Source organism: Equus asinus, chromosome 4, assembly GCF_041296235.1.
Source record: "Equus asinus isolate D_3611 breed Donkey chromosome 4, EquAss-T2T_v2, whole genome shotgun sequence".
Taxonomy (NCBI): Eukaryota; Metazoa; Chordata; class Mammalia; order Perissodactyla; family Equidae; genus Equus; species Equus asinus.
This window is the reverse complement of record NC_091793.1, coordinates 128223272-128237697: the sequence shown is the minus strand read 5'-3', so window position 1 is coordinate 128237697 and position 14426 is coordinate 128223272. Positions and strand designations below refer to the sequence as shown.

The window sequence follows — 14426 nt, the reverse complement described above, 5'->3', positions numbered from 1 at the left end:
ACTGAGATAACAAAAGCCCATGTAAATAATCATCCAGTATTGTTTCATTTCCATCACTCCGGTCCCCAGATTACTATAGCTATTTCGGATGCTGGTACTTTTTTCAATTTAAATTCAGGCAATTCTTGAATAATATCATTAGGGCCCTGCCTGAGAATGTAGTAACATGAAAATTAGTTTTCTTCCAGTTTATTTTAATTTTATGTCCAATAAAAATATTTATGCATGCAAGTGGTGAGATGGATAATCACATTTCACATTTTATATTAGTGCCTGATCGATGGTGAGATAAGAAAGAATTTCTCTCCATCCCCATCCATCCTGCTCCCAACCCATACCACTGCCTAATTGGCAAAATTTTGGGTCCACATAGTTTTAATTGCTCTTCTGAAAAAATAGGATAATGTTCAACTTGCAGAAAAAATGTTGAATTTGTAGCATTTGAAGGACTTGGTCTCTGTTTTGAAGTTATCTTTCTAAATCTTAACAGAGCTTAAATAACTAGGAATGTTGTGACTGGGTCTCTGCTCTTTACAAAACTTGAGAATCAACTGTGTCCTTAAACGCCTCCATGTCCCTTGCACTAGGCTGTCACTTTTATCTAGCATTCTCATTTGAGTCTCTGTCCTAGAGGCTTAAAAAAGGAGAGACTCTTCTCATCTGCTCATCTGTGCCTCGAAGAAACTATAACAGCAGGTGAGGCTCTTATGGAACTGGTTCAGTTGTGAGAACACATATTGCATTACATTCAGAACCCGTTCAATAGGATGCTTTTCTGGTCTTTAAAAAACTTCGATTGCAATTCAAGCTAGATATGAGGCTTTGCTACCACCTCACATGTTCATACTCGATAAGATAAGGAGAGGGAATCAGAAGAATTATATATATTCTTTGAAACCAGCTCTAATCAACAACAGGGACAATCATGACTTTACTTCTAAATTCAGAATTTATTTCTGTCCCAGGCACAATATAAATATAATAGAAAGAAAGGTAGGTTTTTTCCTAGTTGGTTAAATAAGATTATTTCCAAATTGCTTTGGAGATATGGCAGTAGTAGTTGAAGGGTAAAATCAAGTGATCACCACAGGTGTGCAAGTATGAACCCCCCAGTGCTGGGTTTCTTTGTACTGTTATTAAACATAAAAAAATAGAAGTGTTATAGAAATACATTCAAAGTGGAAATTTTTAGTTTGCTGGAAAAGTGTGGCACCTTTTGTGTGCCCACAGGAAAAGACAGTTGAAAAGATAATAAACCAAACTGTACAACTTATCAGTATGAGCTGGTCAAGATAATTTGTGATGTTAAAGCATGATGTTAAAAATTGAATTTAGGGCCAGCTTCGGTAGCCTGGTGGTTAAGTTCAGTGTGTTCCACTTTGGTGGCCCAGGTTTGGTTCCCAGGCGTGGTTCTCAGTCACAGACCTACACCACTTGTCTCTCAGTGGCCATGCTGTGGCAGTGGCTCACATACAAAAAGAGGGAGATTGGCAGCAGATGTTAGCAGAGGGAGAATCCTCAGGAAAAAAAAATTGAATTTTGATCCAAAAACATATTATTCCCCACAAGGAAGACAATACATAATGAAGATCACATTATGCTAGGTCTGATTTGTAGACATAGTAAATATTTAAGACATTTTACACTCTTTGAAAAAGTAGAATTCCCAATAATTAAGGCAAAGTGATTTCCTTCATCTATTGTATCTGAATAATATCCCTATTTCTCCACTTATTTTTCCCAGAGTATCAAAAATAATCTTATAATAAATATTAGCAATAGAAGTAAATATTAGAGTTCAAAGAACCTAGAGGTCTGAAATAATCTGATCCACCACAAAGTAACAATCTACAACATCTGAGCGATGGAAGCACAGCTCCTTTTTAACACCACCAGAAACTCACTCTTTCACTATATGACTCATCCCCCTATTGAACAACTCTAGTTGCTTAAAACTATGTAGTAGGAATCCGCCTCTCCAAGACATCCACTAAATCTTGATGATACTTCTAGTTTAGGATCTTTCCAACTTTCTCTCAGACCTTCCTGGGTAATCAGTGGTCTAAAGGATTTGTTTATATTCGAAAGAAAAGCCTGATGAAAGCAAAATAGGGGTATCTCCAGAGAAATATCATCCAACCAATGCCCAAACAGCCTCTGAGACTGTAGTGCATTATGGGTAGGGTCTGGACCGCTAGCCTGTAGGCGCAGAAATTTGATCATAGAAAATCTCAGAAGTGGGTGGGCTAAAGAAGGCTGATTTGTGCCCCAAAAAGGGCATAGAAACTCAAAACCTGTCAATTCCCTCAAACAAAATAGATAACTGTCAGAGGGATATGATATTCAGGTGACACTGTCAAAGCCATTCCCAATGAGGAGGCTTGCATAGAAGTGAAATTACTTAAGACTGTTTAGAGAGCAAAGCAGGAGAACAAGAGAAATGGGCCGACTGAGTGAATATTTAACAGCATCAGACGCTGATAGCCGAGTGCATCCATCTCTGCAACTGGGACTCTGGGTTTCCTAGTTTCACTTGGCTCCTCGAGGCACACCACTCTGGGGAGCACTTGAATAGGTGACACAACTTGACTTGCAGATGCTCTTTTTGCCAAGCTCTGACCCTTGTCCAAAGGGAAACATTCTTTCTTCAGATATACGAATAGTTTTAGTCAAATTTTATACTGTCATATTTCTGCCTTGACCCATGATGTGTTACTTTAATAGATTAATTCTCTGAATGACATCTTATTTCCAGCTTTTTGGGGAGAAGAAGGCAGGAATAATGGTAAACACACACACATACACCCCACTCTGGCTCTATTGATTTAACTCTCTGAACGCCTCTGCCTGGCTCTATTTCCTTTCTACTTACCTTATGGTGAGGTAAGGCCTTGCCATTCACCATTCCTTCTCTCTCTTCAGCCCTCTCTGTCTCTTTTCCTGAAATCACTAGGACAGACACAATACCTGTAGCTGTGCTTTAGAGCAATGTGCTTTTATAGCTCTTGACTGGAGTGTTGACTAGTAATAGGCATGCAGCCCTGTTAGCTCTGCTGCAAATAACCCAGATTATACCAGGAATTATTTCTTAAAAGGGTCGAGATCTCTTTCAGAACAAACCATCTGTAATCATTTGAACAGGAAACTGGTAGAGGATTTTAAACAAAGATATGAAGAGTTTCTACCATCATCAGCATCTCTCTCAAAAGAAAGAGCACAACCTTTACATTAAACCTCTTTTTAAATGGAGGACAGAGAAATTGTTGTCTACATCATCAGCCACTGGAGAGAACATACAGACTTCCAAAGTATCATTCTTATATGATTTTAAATCTTTAAATGCTTTATTGTTGCTTGAGTCCCTATGCGTAAACATCAGAATCACAAATCTTCACTATGGTCCATACGCATATTTGGTTGGGATATTAGATTTCTGTGTCTCTACTCTTCTTAATATACTTAAATCTCATTTCTAAATATGTCTATTGCATTACTAGAAGTGGTTATATATTCAGGTTTTCAATCAACTGGTTTACTTCGTTGGATTGACTATAAATTTGCTGACATGTATTGATAAGTCCTCATTTTCTTGCCCAGCAATCATTTCTTCTACTCATTTATTTCCAATCTCTCTACTTTCTTATTTGACAATATCCTATGGACAGAGCACCCTAAGCTTATAAGGAATGGAGTAAACTAATTAGCAGATTTTATGATGGAAACTATTCCCCTCCCATGTGGTCACCATGTCTGGAGAATGAGCTTGGTGAAAATACACAGCTCTTATCATACTAAGACAACAACCTCACTCAAACAAGCTCTTATTTTGCCCTTGGACTTCAGTTCATAATTGTGGATGTGGTACAAATCCAGAAACAAACAGTATGGAGCGAGGAACAGAGTTAAAAATGAAATAGCCTAAAAGCTAGATTTTGAGTTAAGAAAATTCTTTATCTTCTTTTGCAACTGACAGAAAGAAAAAAAATAGCCCCTAATAAGATGTGTTTTAAAAACACTATCATAGTTTATAGCTGAAATGTAGGGAAGTTACAGGAAATTCTCCTGCATGCAGGTGTCCAGAAGCACTGAAGGGTTACTAACGAACACTAAATACAAGTGTTGAATAGCTTGTTATGGGGAGAAGATCCAGAAATAAGAGTGAAAATCAGTGCTGGTTCATTACATCAACAGTGGGGCCAGCAAAACCCACTGCTAAAGTGTGCCTTTAACCAGCAGGTGCACGGTTTGACCACTCTAGCTTGCAGCCCCCTGGCCCTGGCACAGGATGAGCCCAGCCTTCTCCATGGATTCATGAATGACCACAAGCCTCTCGAGGTGCATCGAAATACCGTGGTGGCCCATTTTGGTCACATATTCCCATATTGGCAATTTCACCCTACATTATCCATTTCAGTTTTGCTGTGTTTGCTCACTGCAGGGGCAGTTTGTTACCAAAATGACTATGCCACAAAATTCCAAAGTAGCTTCGAAGAACAGGAGAAACTGAAAGAGAAGGTTCTGTATATTCTCGGTCTTTTCCATGGAAGTGATTCCTTCAGTTTAACGGGAATTAGCAAAATAGAAATAGTATAATGCAAACAAAAAACCACCTAAATTGGTAAAAAGACACAGATATAGAACTAATGAATGATTTCAATGCCATTTCCAGTTTCTCTAGCATACTGATGATGAATCCTATATTAATTTGGACATGTAATCTGAAATATTATCCATCATAGCAATGTATATAAATATCTCTACACAGAAAGCACTTAACATATTTAACAATTTACCAAGCTTTAATGTTTTGCAGATGACACCTAGATCTTAAAATATATAAATATGTTACCGTTCTGCTTCAACATAAGTAATACATTTGTCTGATTCAGTAATACCAAAAGTGTGTTTTTTTCTCCTGATGAATATGCTCATCATCCGTGACAGCCAGTAAAAATGATAAGGGATGCACAATAATAAAAAACTGTAGCCTTATCTGGAAATAATCTATTTCATTAAAAGAGTAATTCATTCTCAATCTTCCGTTACTGCTGACCAATTACGGTGGTGTTGAAGAGCATCTTTAGATTGAAGTCAAGAAAGTTATATTTCTCATGTGTTTGGAGAGGAGTTTTAAAGGACATCGCAGATTATAGAAGACACTCAGAAAAGGCAAAACTTTATATTATAAAATGAACATAAAGAATCAAAAGACCTCTTGGAGATGGCATTACAAATATGAAGCAAATATATTTAGACTAAAATAGATCATAAAAAATATTTTAATATCTTCATAGAAACATAAGAAAACAAATGAAACTTGTTAATGACAGACGAAAGAGTTCATTTTAGAACATAAGTTTTTTCCTTATCATAAGTTTAAATTTCACATAGCATTATTAACATCGACCAAATATTATGCATTAGAATACACTTATAGCGTCCTGTATGTACTGTGTTAGTGTCTACATAAGTGATTATGAAGTAACATTTGCTCCTTCAATAGCTTTATTTTGGCAATAAGAAAATGTATGGATGCTAGTAAAATTCATGTTCACAGTAGATGAAAAAAGCCTGAAAGAATACATTTGTTGAAATTTGCATTTAGTTTTGGAAAACGTCTGTTTAACAATTGAACGCTGCTGTATTTTAACTTTTAAGCTCCCACATTGAGCAAGTATCAAGGTATTGCAGCAATTTACTTTTAGGGACATTATGCTGGGCTTTGAATTTCAAAAAATAGGAAATTACTTCTTGAATTATTTTATGATCAATGTATGGTCTTTACACAAGGAAAATTAAAGCTCTCTGACAACTCGTAGAAACACCACTGGCTGTTAAAGATGTAGGAAATTGCATAAAAGCATGAAAAGCCCTGGGTAATTTTGCAGTTTCATCTCTAAAACACAATTGTAACGACGTCTGTCTTTCAGTGCCGTCTCCCTCTTTCTTCTGAAACATGGCCTTTTAGTTCTTGCCCTTTTAAAATATCTTTGCCTACTGTACTTTGCTTCTTAATGTACTGGTTGATCTTACCAGGCTAAGAAAGTATTTACAAGGGGTGCTTGCTTTTATCTATGTTCACAGAGAATGCTAACAAATTAGAAGAAAGTGCCAGAGAACACCACATACCTTGCCCAGAACATTACAACGGCTTCTGCATGCACGGAAAGTGTGAACATTCTATCAATATGCAGGAGCCATCTTGCAGGTAATATTTTCACCCTTTAGCTTTTAAAATGTATAAAGTAAAAATGTGAAAACTAAATTCTGGATGTTTACGGAGAGTTGGATGGCATTCTGCCTGAATGAGTGATCAGCAGCAAAACTTTTCTCTGCTTCTCCTACACACACACACCCCCACTAGCAAATCACAAAATGTGTGTGCCTTACACACCCAAGTACTATGCAACACATTATTATGTATACTTTTCTAGTATAATTTGAAATTGTGCTTTGGGCATCACAAGCTCCTTAAAGACACAGGCGCCTCTGTTTTATTCACCACTTTCCCCTAGGCACAGAACACACTTTGCACATATCAGGTGCTCAGTAAATATTTCTCAAACAAATGAATGGATGAGGCCTTTCTGTCCATTAGATAACATAGTTGCTTTGGGGAGGTCACCTTTTCAAAATCCTTCAGGTCTTCTCATAAATATGATCAGTCTTGGTGTTGCTAGGCGCACACTCTTTTCTGTCGATCTGCTATCCATGTGACTTGTATAGTGAGATTATTAGCTACACCTCTACAGTTTCAAACTCAATTGAGACACAAAGAAATTGCTTGCCTGGATTTAGTTAATAAATATAAATATCTGCTGAATATTCATGGTAGAACATAATTATTTCAGAGATGGTAAAGCCAAAGTGGAAAAACGAATGTGTTTTTATTAAAGGAATATACAAGTGGCGTATGATGAAATAGGTTGTGTGTTGCTATACATTGAAAGGGGTTTCTCCCTTTCTCTGTCTTTCTCTCTTCTGTCTCTCTCTCTCTTTCCCTCTCTCTCTCCCTCTCTCCTCAAGAACTGGCTTCCTTTCATGTTTTCCTTCACTGAATATACTAGCACCTGCCTTCCAGTGAAGTCAGGCAGAGGGAACATAACTGGGAAGTTGCTTCTGCTGCCGTGTCATCCTCAGCAGAGTCCCCATCATTAAACCCTTCTGATGCAGAGAGGAAACAGCCCAGGATGTACTGACCAGGAATTCAAAGTGAAGTACCCAAATAGTTGCACAAAGTCAATGACAAGTAGCTCCCCATTAGTATTGTTTTTACGTGAGCTGTTTTCTCATTTCATTGTCAAATGTCAATCTTAACACGCAGATTGTTTCCCTGAGCTTTCTGGTGAAGGTTGATTGAGTGAGAGGTAGCGTTGCTTCTCAGATGGATAGCACATGGGCTTGTTTTACAGAACAGGGTTGCCTTCATCATAATTACTTTTTTCTTCTGAAATTTAACTCTCTAACATAAGCAGAAGACTTTATGACCATAATAATCAAAGAAATTACTCTTATTGTACCTCTGGCCCTAATATTTTTCAACAATTATTCTAATGGTAACATAAAGAAGGCTTTATCCCAAACTAAATAAATACATAGCCCTATTTTTTAATTACCCATGTCATCAGAAACAAACCTTTTCTCAAATAATCTCGTTGACTTAGGTTGATTAAACAGCAAGTTAAATAAAATGTAAAGCTCACCTGAAAAAAACAGAGAGAAAATTATCCCTGGACATCTGTTGTCCCTGTATTATCATCACAAATTATCTACCAATCCTCCAATCTTCAGAATTCATTATTATAAGTATAAAAAGAACCCACATATCTTCAAAACCAAAAACACAAAGATGTCATGTTGAAAATAAGTAGTTGAGAACCATATCTACAAAGCACCATTTTTTTAGAGAGGGAGACAAAAAGCGCTAATGTCATCATGAACATAAATGCCTGTCGGCCACCTACAAAAATGGATCCAGCAGCTACAGGTAACTGGACACTATAATTTCTTGCAGGTGTGATGCTGGCTATACTGGCCAACACTGTGAAAAAAAGGACTACAGTGTTCTCTACGTTGTCCCCGGCCCTGTACGATTTCAGTACGTCTTAATCGCAGCGGTGATTGGAACGATCCAGATTGCTGTCATCTGTGTGGTGGTCCTCTGTATCACAAGGTCAGTAACGATACTCAAGGCCATTCAAATAAAGGGATATTTTATTCCTCCTTGTCTTAATCAGATCACTCTAATTATGAGTCCTTTCATGGACTCTGCAACCATCCATTCTCTGGAGTCCTATTTCCTCATCATAACAGCATTTGAATAGCCAAATAAAAAGACATTGATTTTCATGCTGGAGTGGAACAAATTATTTTCCTTATTTTTGCATTATGATGGGGATTATTTATTTTCTAAGCGAAGGTCTTTTTTTTTTATTTCTAATATATAATGCCAGTCTTTGTTTAAATATGCTTCTCTCTTTTAACTATGAAAAGTCAGTCTTCATTCAAACTTCTAACAGACTATTTAAATAACAGTGTTTCTTATTTACCCAGATCAGTATGCCAAATGAGGTCAGAACAGATTCTATATAAGGCCTAGAAAAGTATTGTTACAGCTCTCATTTATGGTACGTATGTTTCCAAGTATAACTCTCAGATATAATCATTTTTAACATATTTGATAAAAACAGCAAATGCATTTTTATCTTAAGTTGACAAAATAGCTTTTAATCACAAAATTCAAAGAAAATAGTTATAACAAGAAAGATTATGTTATAGACCATTAAAACCTTTGATATATGGAAACATACAACGAATCTCACAACCAGCTTTTATATCAAACCCCAAGAACAATCCAAATGGTCATTGTTGCCTGGAGAGCTAGGTAGACAGAGATACAGAGATCTCATCCACTTTCAACAGGAAACAAAACCAAGACTAGTCAGTGATGTCTGACATTGGACTTGGAGTAAAGGAGTGGGGCCAGGTACTTGCTTAACTTCACCAGAGTGTAAATTCATGGTAACCAAGAATTAGATTCTAAATCAAATGCATGTTATTTTTGTCCTGTCTAACCAGAAGCATTATTGAAGATACTTCTTTCTGACCCAATTTCATTTTCCTTGAGAAAAAAGTTCCAAGGAAGTTTCTCAAGGTCTTTGCCAAATTCACAAGGCATTTAGACTTCCATTCATTTGTACAGCTCACAGTAAATCAGAATGTTTCCCCAAAAATTATTTTCCAAAGACAGGAAAATAAAAGAAGGTATCATATCTTTAGAAAATAAAGACCATAATATATCTCAGTATCTGTATTGCACTATCTTCTTTAAGGACAAGTGTGGCATTTGCTCTTGAAAGAGACAAAATATGGTTCATAAATCCTTGCCTGGCAGAAAGGCTTAAGGGTAGATCATTGACTGGAGCTTTGTGCTGCTCTAAGCCAAGTTGAGTTCATCAACTCGACTCTCACATTTAGATGCCAAGTGAGTCAATGGATTATATTAAAATAGATTCTGGGGAACAAAAAGATAACTCAAGTAACCAAAAATACAGAGTATAAAAGAAAAGAATCTAAAACACAGGAAACTGCACCACATTACTCTAAGAGTCTGGAGCCTTCTAATATCTAAGGAATATCAGTACATGAAAAACAAAATTCGTATTTAATAGATATAATCTCATAACAGTTTGATTTCCTACTTCATGTACTGACAAAAATGCAAAAGTTTAAATGCTTTAGCAGATGTTTTCAGGTCTGTTATTAATCACAATTCCATTTCCATACATAATAAACACAACTGGAATACGCAGAGTCCTTACCTCACCAGGAATTGTGTGTGTATATACTATATGTGTGTGTATGTATCATATATGTGTGCACACACACACACAGGCACACATATATACATTTAATAATGTTATGAAGAAGAAACAATTATCCCCATTTTTAAGATAGGGACTCTGAGGTATGAGAAGTTAACGAATTGCTGAGTTTACACTGCTGAGCAACAAGGGCAGAAATGGAGTCCAGCCTGCCTAGTGTCAGAGCCTGCGCACTTAATCACTGCTCATAGTGCCCTTGGCAGGTCATGATGTTGTGTATTCTGATGCTCAAGACAACCTAAACTGAGCTCCAAATGAGAGCCAGCCATTTTATCAAGGCATATGGACATTTTCATTTTCCATGTTTAAACAAAACCAACCCTATCCTCTGTTTACTTTTGAGAAGGAAAAATAGCGTATGAGCTAAATTAGCATTATTTCAATGCTATCCTAGGACATCCAAGCCTTCCAAAGCCTTTCCAGGAGTCGTACTAATCAATAGACCACACTATTCCCAGTGTGGATTCATTTCATTCACTTGAAAACATTCTGCTTAAAAACTAGACTTTCCACTTAGGCCATCTCCCCCACAGCCCTAAACCTTTCCTTCCTAGCGACCTGGCCACACGTGTCTGTCAAGACCTATTCCAACATATCTAGTTGCTAAGAGATTTACAAAATCTCACAGAGCTGAGGTCCCTCATTCTCTCCTATTTTCTTCCAATCTCTTCCCCTCCTGATCTCTCCCCTTTTCCACCTCTTTTCTTTCTCTTCTCTTTTTCCCACTTTCTTTTTTTTCTAATTTCTCTTCCTTGTTTTTTTTTACTATTTTAATTAAACCACTGCCCTCCTAAATACAATGTGCGTCATAAAAAATATGGACATCTAGAGACAAGTTCTGCAATGAAAAGAGTTACCATCTTGAGAAGTTGGATTTTCAGTCTTTTTGTCTCCATCTCCCACTTGCTGGAAATGTGACTTCCAGCTCCATGTTCATTTTGACAGACCTCCCCCCCAGAAAAGACCATATATATATATATATATACATACACACATACTATGCATATTTATTTATTCATCTATAAACATATATATGAATATATATTCTCTGATACCCCACAGTATATTATAATAGGACTTTATATGAACTTTATATTGTTCTTATTTGCATTGTCAAAGCATCCTTGTATTACAAGAGAAAAGATACAAGATCAGAGCTTTACAGATAATCTGACTGAATATTAGCTGTTTATAGAAGCTAAATAATTGGTACCAATTTATGTCTTTAGCTTACAGTATTAATGGACAAAAATAATATTAGGCTAATACAAAACAAGATCCCTTTCCACTACATATCAGATATTAACAGCTGGCTCATCCTCTGGTTTGATAGGGTTTAAACTTGCAGCATTGAAATGTCAATACAACATTCACCCCTAGGACATTTACAATATGAAATTGTTGAAGACCTTTAAAGTGAAATTAGATGAGCTCAGGACTTGCTTGACTGCATTGTGCTGAGTCATTCTTTGTGCTTTAATGAGTAAGCAGTTGAGGACTAGGTAAACTTCCTTTTCAGCTTCTGCCTCTGTTCCTCGATCCTCCACAACAGACGCTTAAAGACAACTGCAAGGAGAAGCAAAAAAAAAAAAAAGAAAGAAACCTCTTCCCAAATAATCCCAGCCTCTACTAATAATAAATTCTTTCATCTGAAATATTTTAATAACTTGACTAATCCACAACTTCACTCTGTGATTCTAGAATAGCACTGGACTAAGATTTGTAAACTTTCCAACCTTCTAGGAAATGTCCCAGAAGCAACAGAATTCACAGACAGAAGCAAAATACAGGGCACTACAGTTCAGACAACACAACAAGAGCGTCCACGAGGTTAATCTAAAGGGAGCATGTTGCACAGTGGCCGGACTACCGAAAGCTTGGACTACACAATACAGTATTATAGACAAAAGAATAAGACAAGAGATCTACACATGTTGCCTTGCATTTGTGGTAATCTACACCAATGAAAACATGTACTACAGCTATATTTGATTATGTATGGATATATTTGAAATAGTATACATTGTCTTGATGTTTTTCTGTAATGTAAATAAACTATTTATATCACACAATATAGTTTTTTCTTTCCCATGTATTTGTTATATATAATAAATACTCAGTGATGAGAAAAAATCGGCATTCTTAAATTTGCGGTATCTCATAACTGTAAATATAATCAAGCTAGTACAATCTGTACAGGTACCAGTATTTCATCTTTCTCCAGATCTTGAGACAGAGCATTAGTTTATACAGGACTCAGTGGCTAGGTTTTGAGTGATTCCAAGATCGAGGGAAATGATGGTTATTGGAAAGGAGAAAAAATAATTTACTTTATATCGAGTGAGGATAAAATATTTCAGATCTTTGGATCATCTCTATTTCATCAAATTTCTTCCTTGGTCCTCCATCTTCAGCCCCAGAGCAGAAAAATCTCTGGCAAATAAATTAAATCAAAGAAGAAGCGGAATGAAAGTGTTTCACAACTCATAAGAGAGAAGGAAAGAAGATATTGGTTTTGATTTGGGAAGCATCTTAGAATCTCCCAGTGAAGTGCATATATCCAAAGGGTCCAGAACAAGTTACATGTTAGGAATATAGAACACAAAATCTTCTCCATTTAGGTCAGTGGAATTAACAACTAGGGGAAAAATTTAATAACATCGTTAAACGTGAGACACAAAATCATGAATTCTCAGAAGCACCTTGCTATATTTATAGTATACAGCTCTTTAAAAAGAAGTTAGAATCACAACCAAATACCTCATGAATACCTTTATGGCTAATGCAACACAATTACTTGAAATGGACTAAGATGATAATGTTTCAAGAAAACAGAGAAATATGTTTGAGCATATTTATATGATGCGATAAGAAAGAAAATTAATCGCATTGCATCTGAAAGACCTTAGTGGGAAGTTGATATGGATTTTTGAGCATACAAATAGGTATAACCACTTTGTTTAGAAAAAAAATAAACTGTGAAAATTCTCAAAGAATAAGTTGAAACTATCAAACCAAATAATTGCCTTATTATCATTTTGTTCTTCATAGCTTTCTATGGCTAATATAGTAAATAAAGCTTTCTTTGCCTCCTTCAAATGACCTCTGCATGGACTAAAAGGAATGACACTCCTGGGTCAAAAAAAAAGACAAATATCAAATCAACACATTCTGAATATATTCAGTGAAAAATGTTTCCTACAGTGATATTTAAGATATTTGTTAAAACATTAAAAAAGGTGACAATCTAAATAGGATTTAGGCCTCTGTGAAAAACCTGCTTTTCTAGGTTAGTCATCACTTTGAAAAGTGTGACTCTATTGGCACAACCATCACTCAAGTGTTTCCGTAAATCGGTCCTATGCTGCTTGTACAGAACAAACTCCATTTAAACTTCTGCATGGGATTTTAGTTTGGTTAATAGGTGCAGAGATGTAACTGGTACTGATCTCCTTTGTAAGACAGTAGTTGTGGCAAACAAAACCTCCTTCCTCCTAAAGGAAGAGCAAAAATGCAACATCACAGAGCTTAGTAGACTTTAAAAGAAACAACAACGCTACTGACCTTAACTTGTAAGAGTATGAAATGACTTGTTTCATTAAATGTTGGTATGTTACTTTGCGTGAATTTTTATCAAAGGATCATAAACCTGAGTGTTGGAGAAGTCCTTAGAGTTAATAGTAATAATATAATATAATAAAGTGCATTCCTGTTCACCTCCATGCTCACTCATCCCCTAAAGGAATCCCTTGTAAAAGGTGTATGACACATTTTACGTGAGTATTTATTATGCACCAGCCTCTATTCAAGGTCTTAGGGAAATACAAATAAAATATGATCTTTACTCTAAAAAACCTCACAATCTAGTCCTGACAGGTTTTCATCCAGCCTCTACTTGCATATCTCTTATAATTTGGAATTTCATTCTTGGATAATTCTAATTTTGAGACTATTTTGAGAAGTTGAAATATACTTTCTAAGGTTTCTACCCATGACTTCTATTTTTCCTTTCTGGAGCAAAGAAAGAATAGTAACAAGTATTTAAAAATATTTGGACAGATATTTTGTTTTCCCACTCATTCCATGACTTCGTTCCAAGTATTTTCCTCTCCAAGTGAAACATCCTTAACATCCTCATTTGATGTTCATGTGATATGGTTTCCACTTCCTCGTAGCATCTGTGTCATCCTTGCTTAGACAAACTCTACTTCGTCACTATATTTCTTTAAGTGTGGAGCTCAGAATTGCACAGTCTACTCCGGTTGTGGTCTGATCAGCACAGAATATAATAGAACCAGTAGTAAGCAAATTTAACTAAGAGCCATGATCTCCAAATTCAAGTCTCACTTTGACCGCAGATGTGCTGTGAAACCAAGAGAAGTTATTTCACATCTCAGGCCTCAATTTCTATCATTTCTATCTCTGTAATTCCAAGATGCTGGATATTCATAAACCAGGCACTATACTTCTATTATTGCTACCCAAGACCATATTAACTATTTTTGCTGCCTATCTGCAACTTAAATTCAAAACTCTTTTTAA

General features: G+C 36.1%; 1 protein-coding gene across 1 annotated transcript in view; it reads left to right on the top strand.

Moving 5' to 3' along the window:
- TMEFF2 (transmembrane protein with EGF like and two follistatin like domains 2) overlaps positions 1-13742 on the top strand; it is a 227806-nt gene extending 214064 nt beyond the window's left edge. The window contains exons 8-10 of the mRNA XM_014837534.3: positions 6085-6208; positions 8015-8173; positions 11628-13742. Coding sequence (XP_014693020.1) covers positions 6085-6208; positions 8015-8173; positions 11628-11724 — 380 coding nt within the window. The 3' untranslated portion in view covers positions 11725-13742. The remainder of the gene's footprint in view (positions 1-6084; positions 6209-8014; positions 8174-11627) is intronic.
- The last annotated feature ends 684 nt before the right edge of the window (positions 13743-14426 follow it).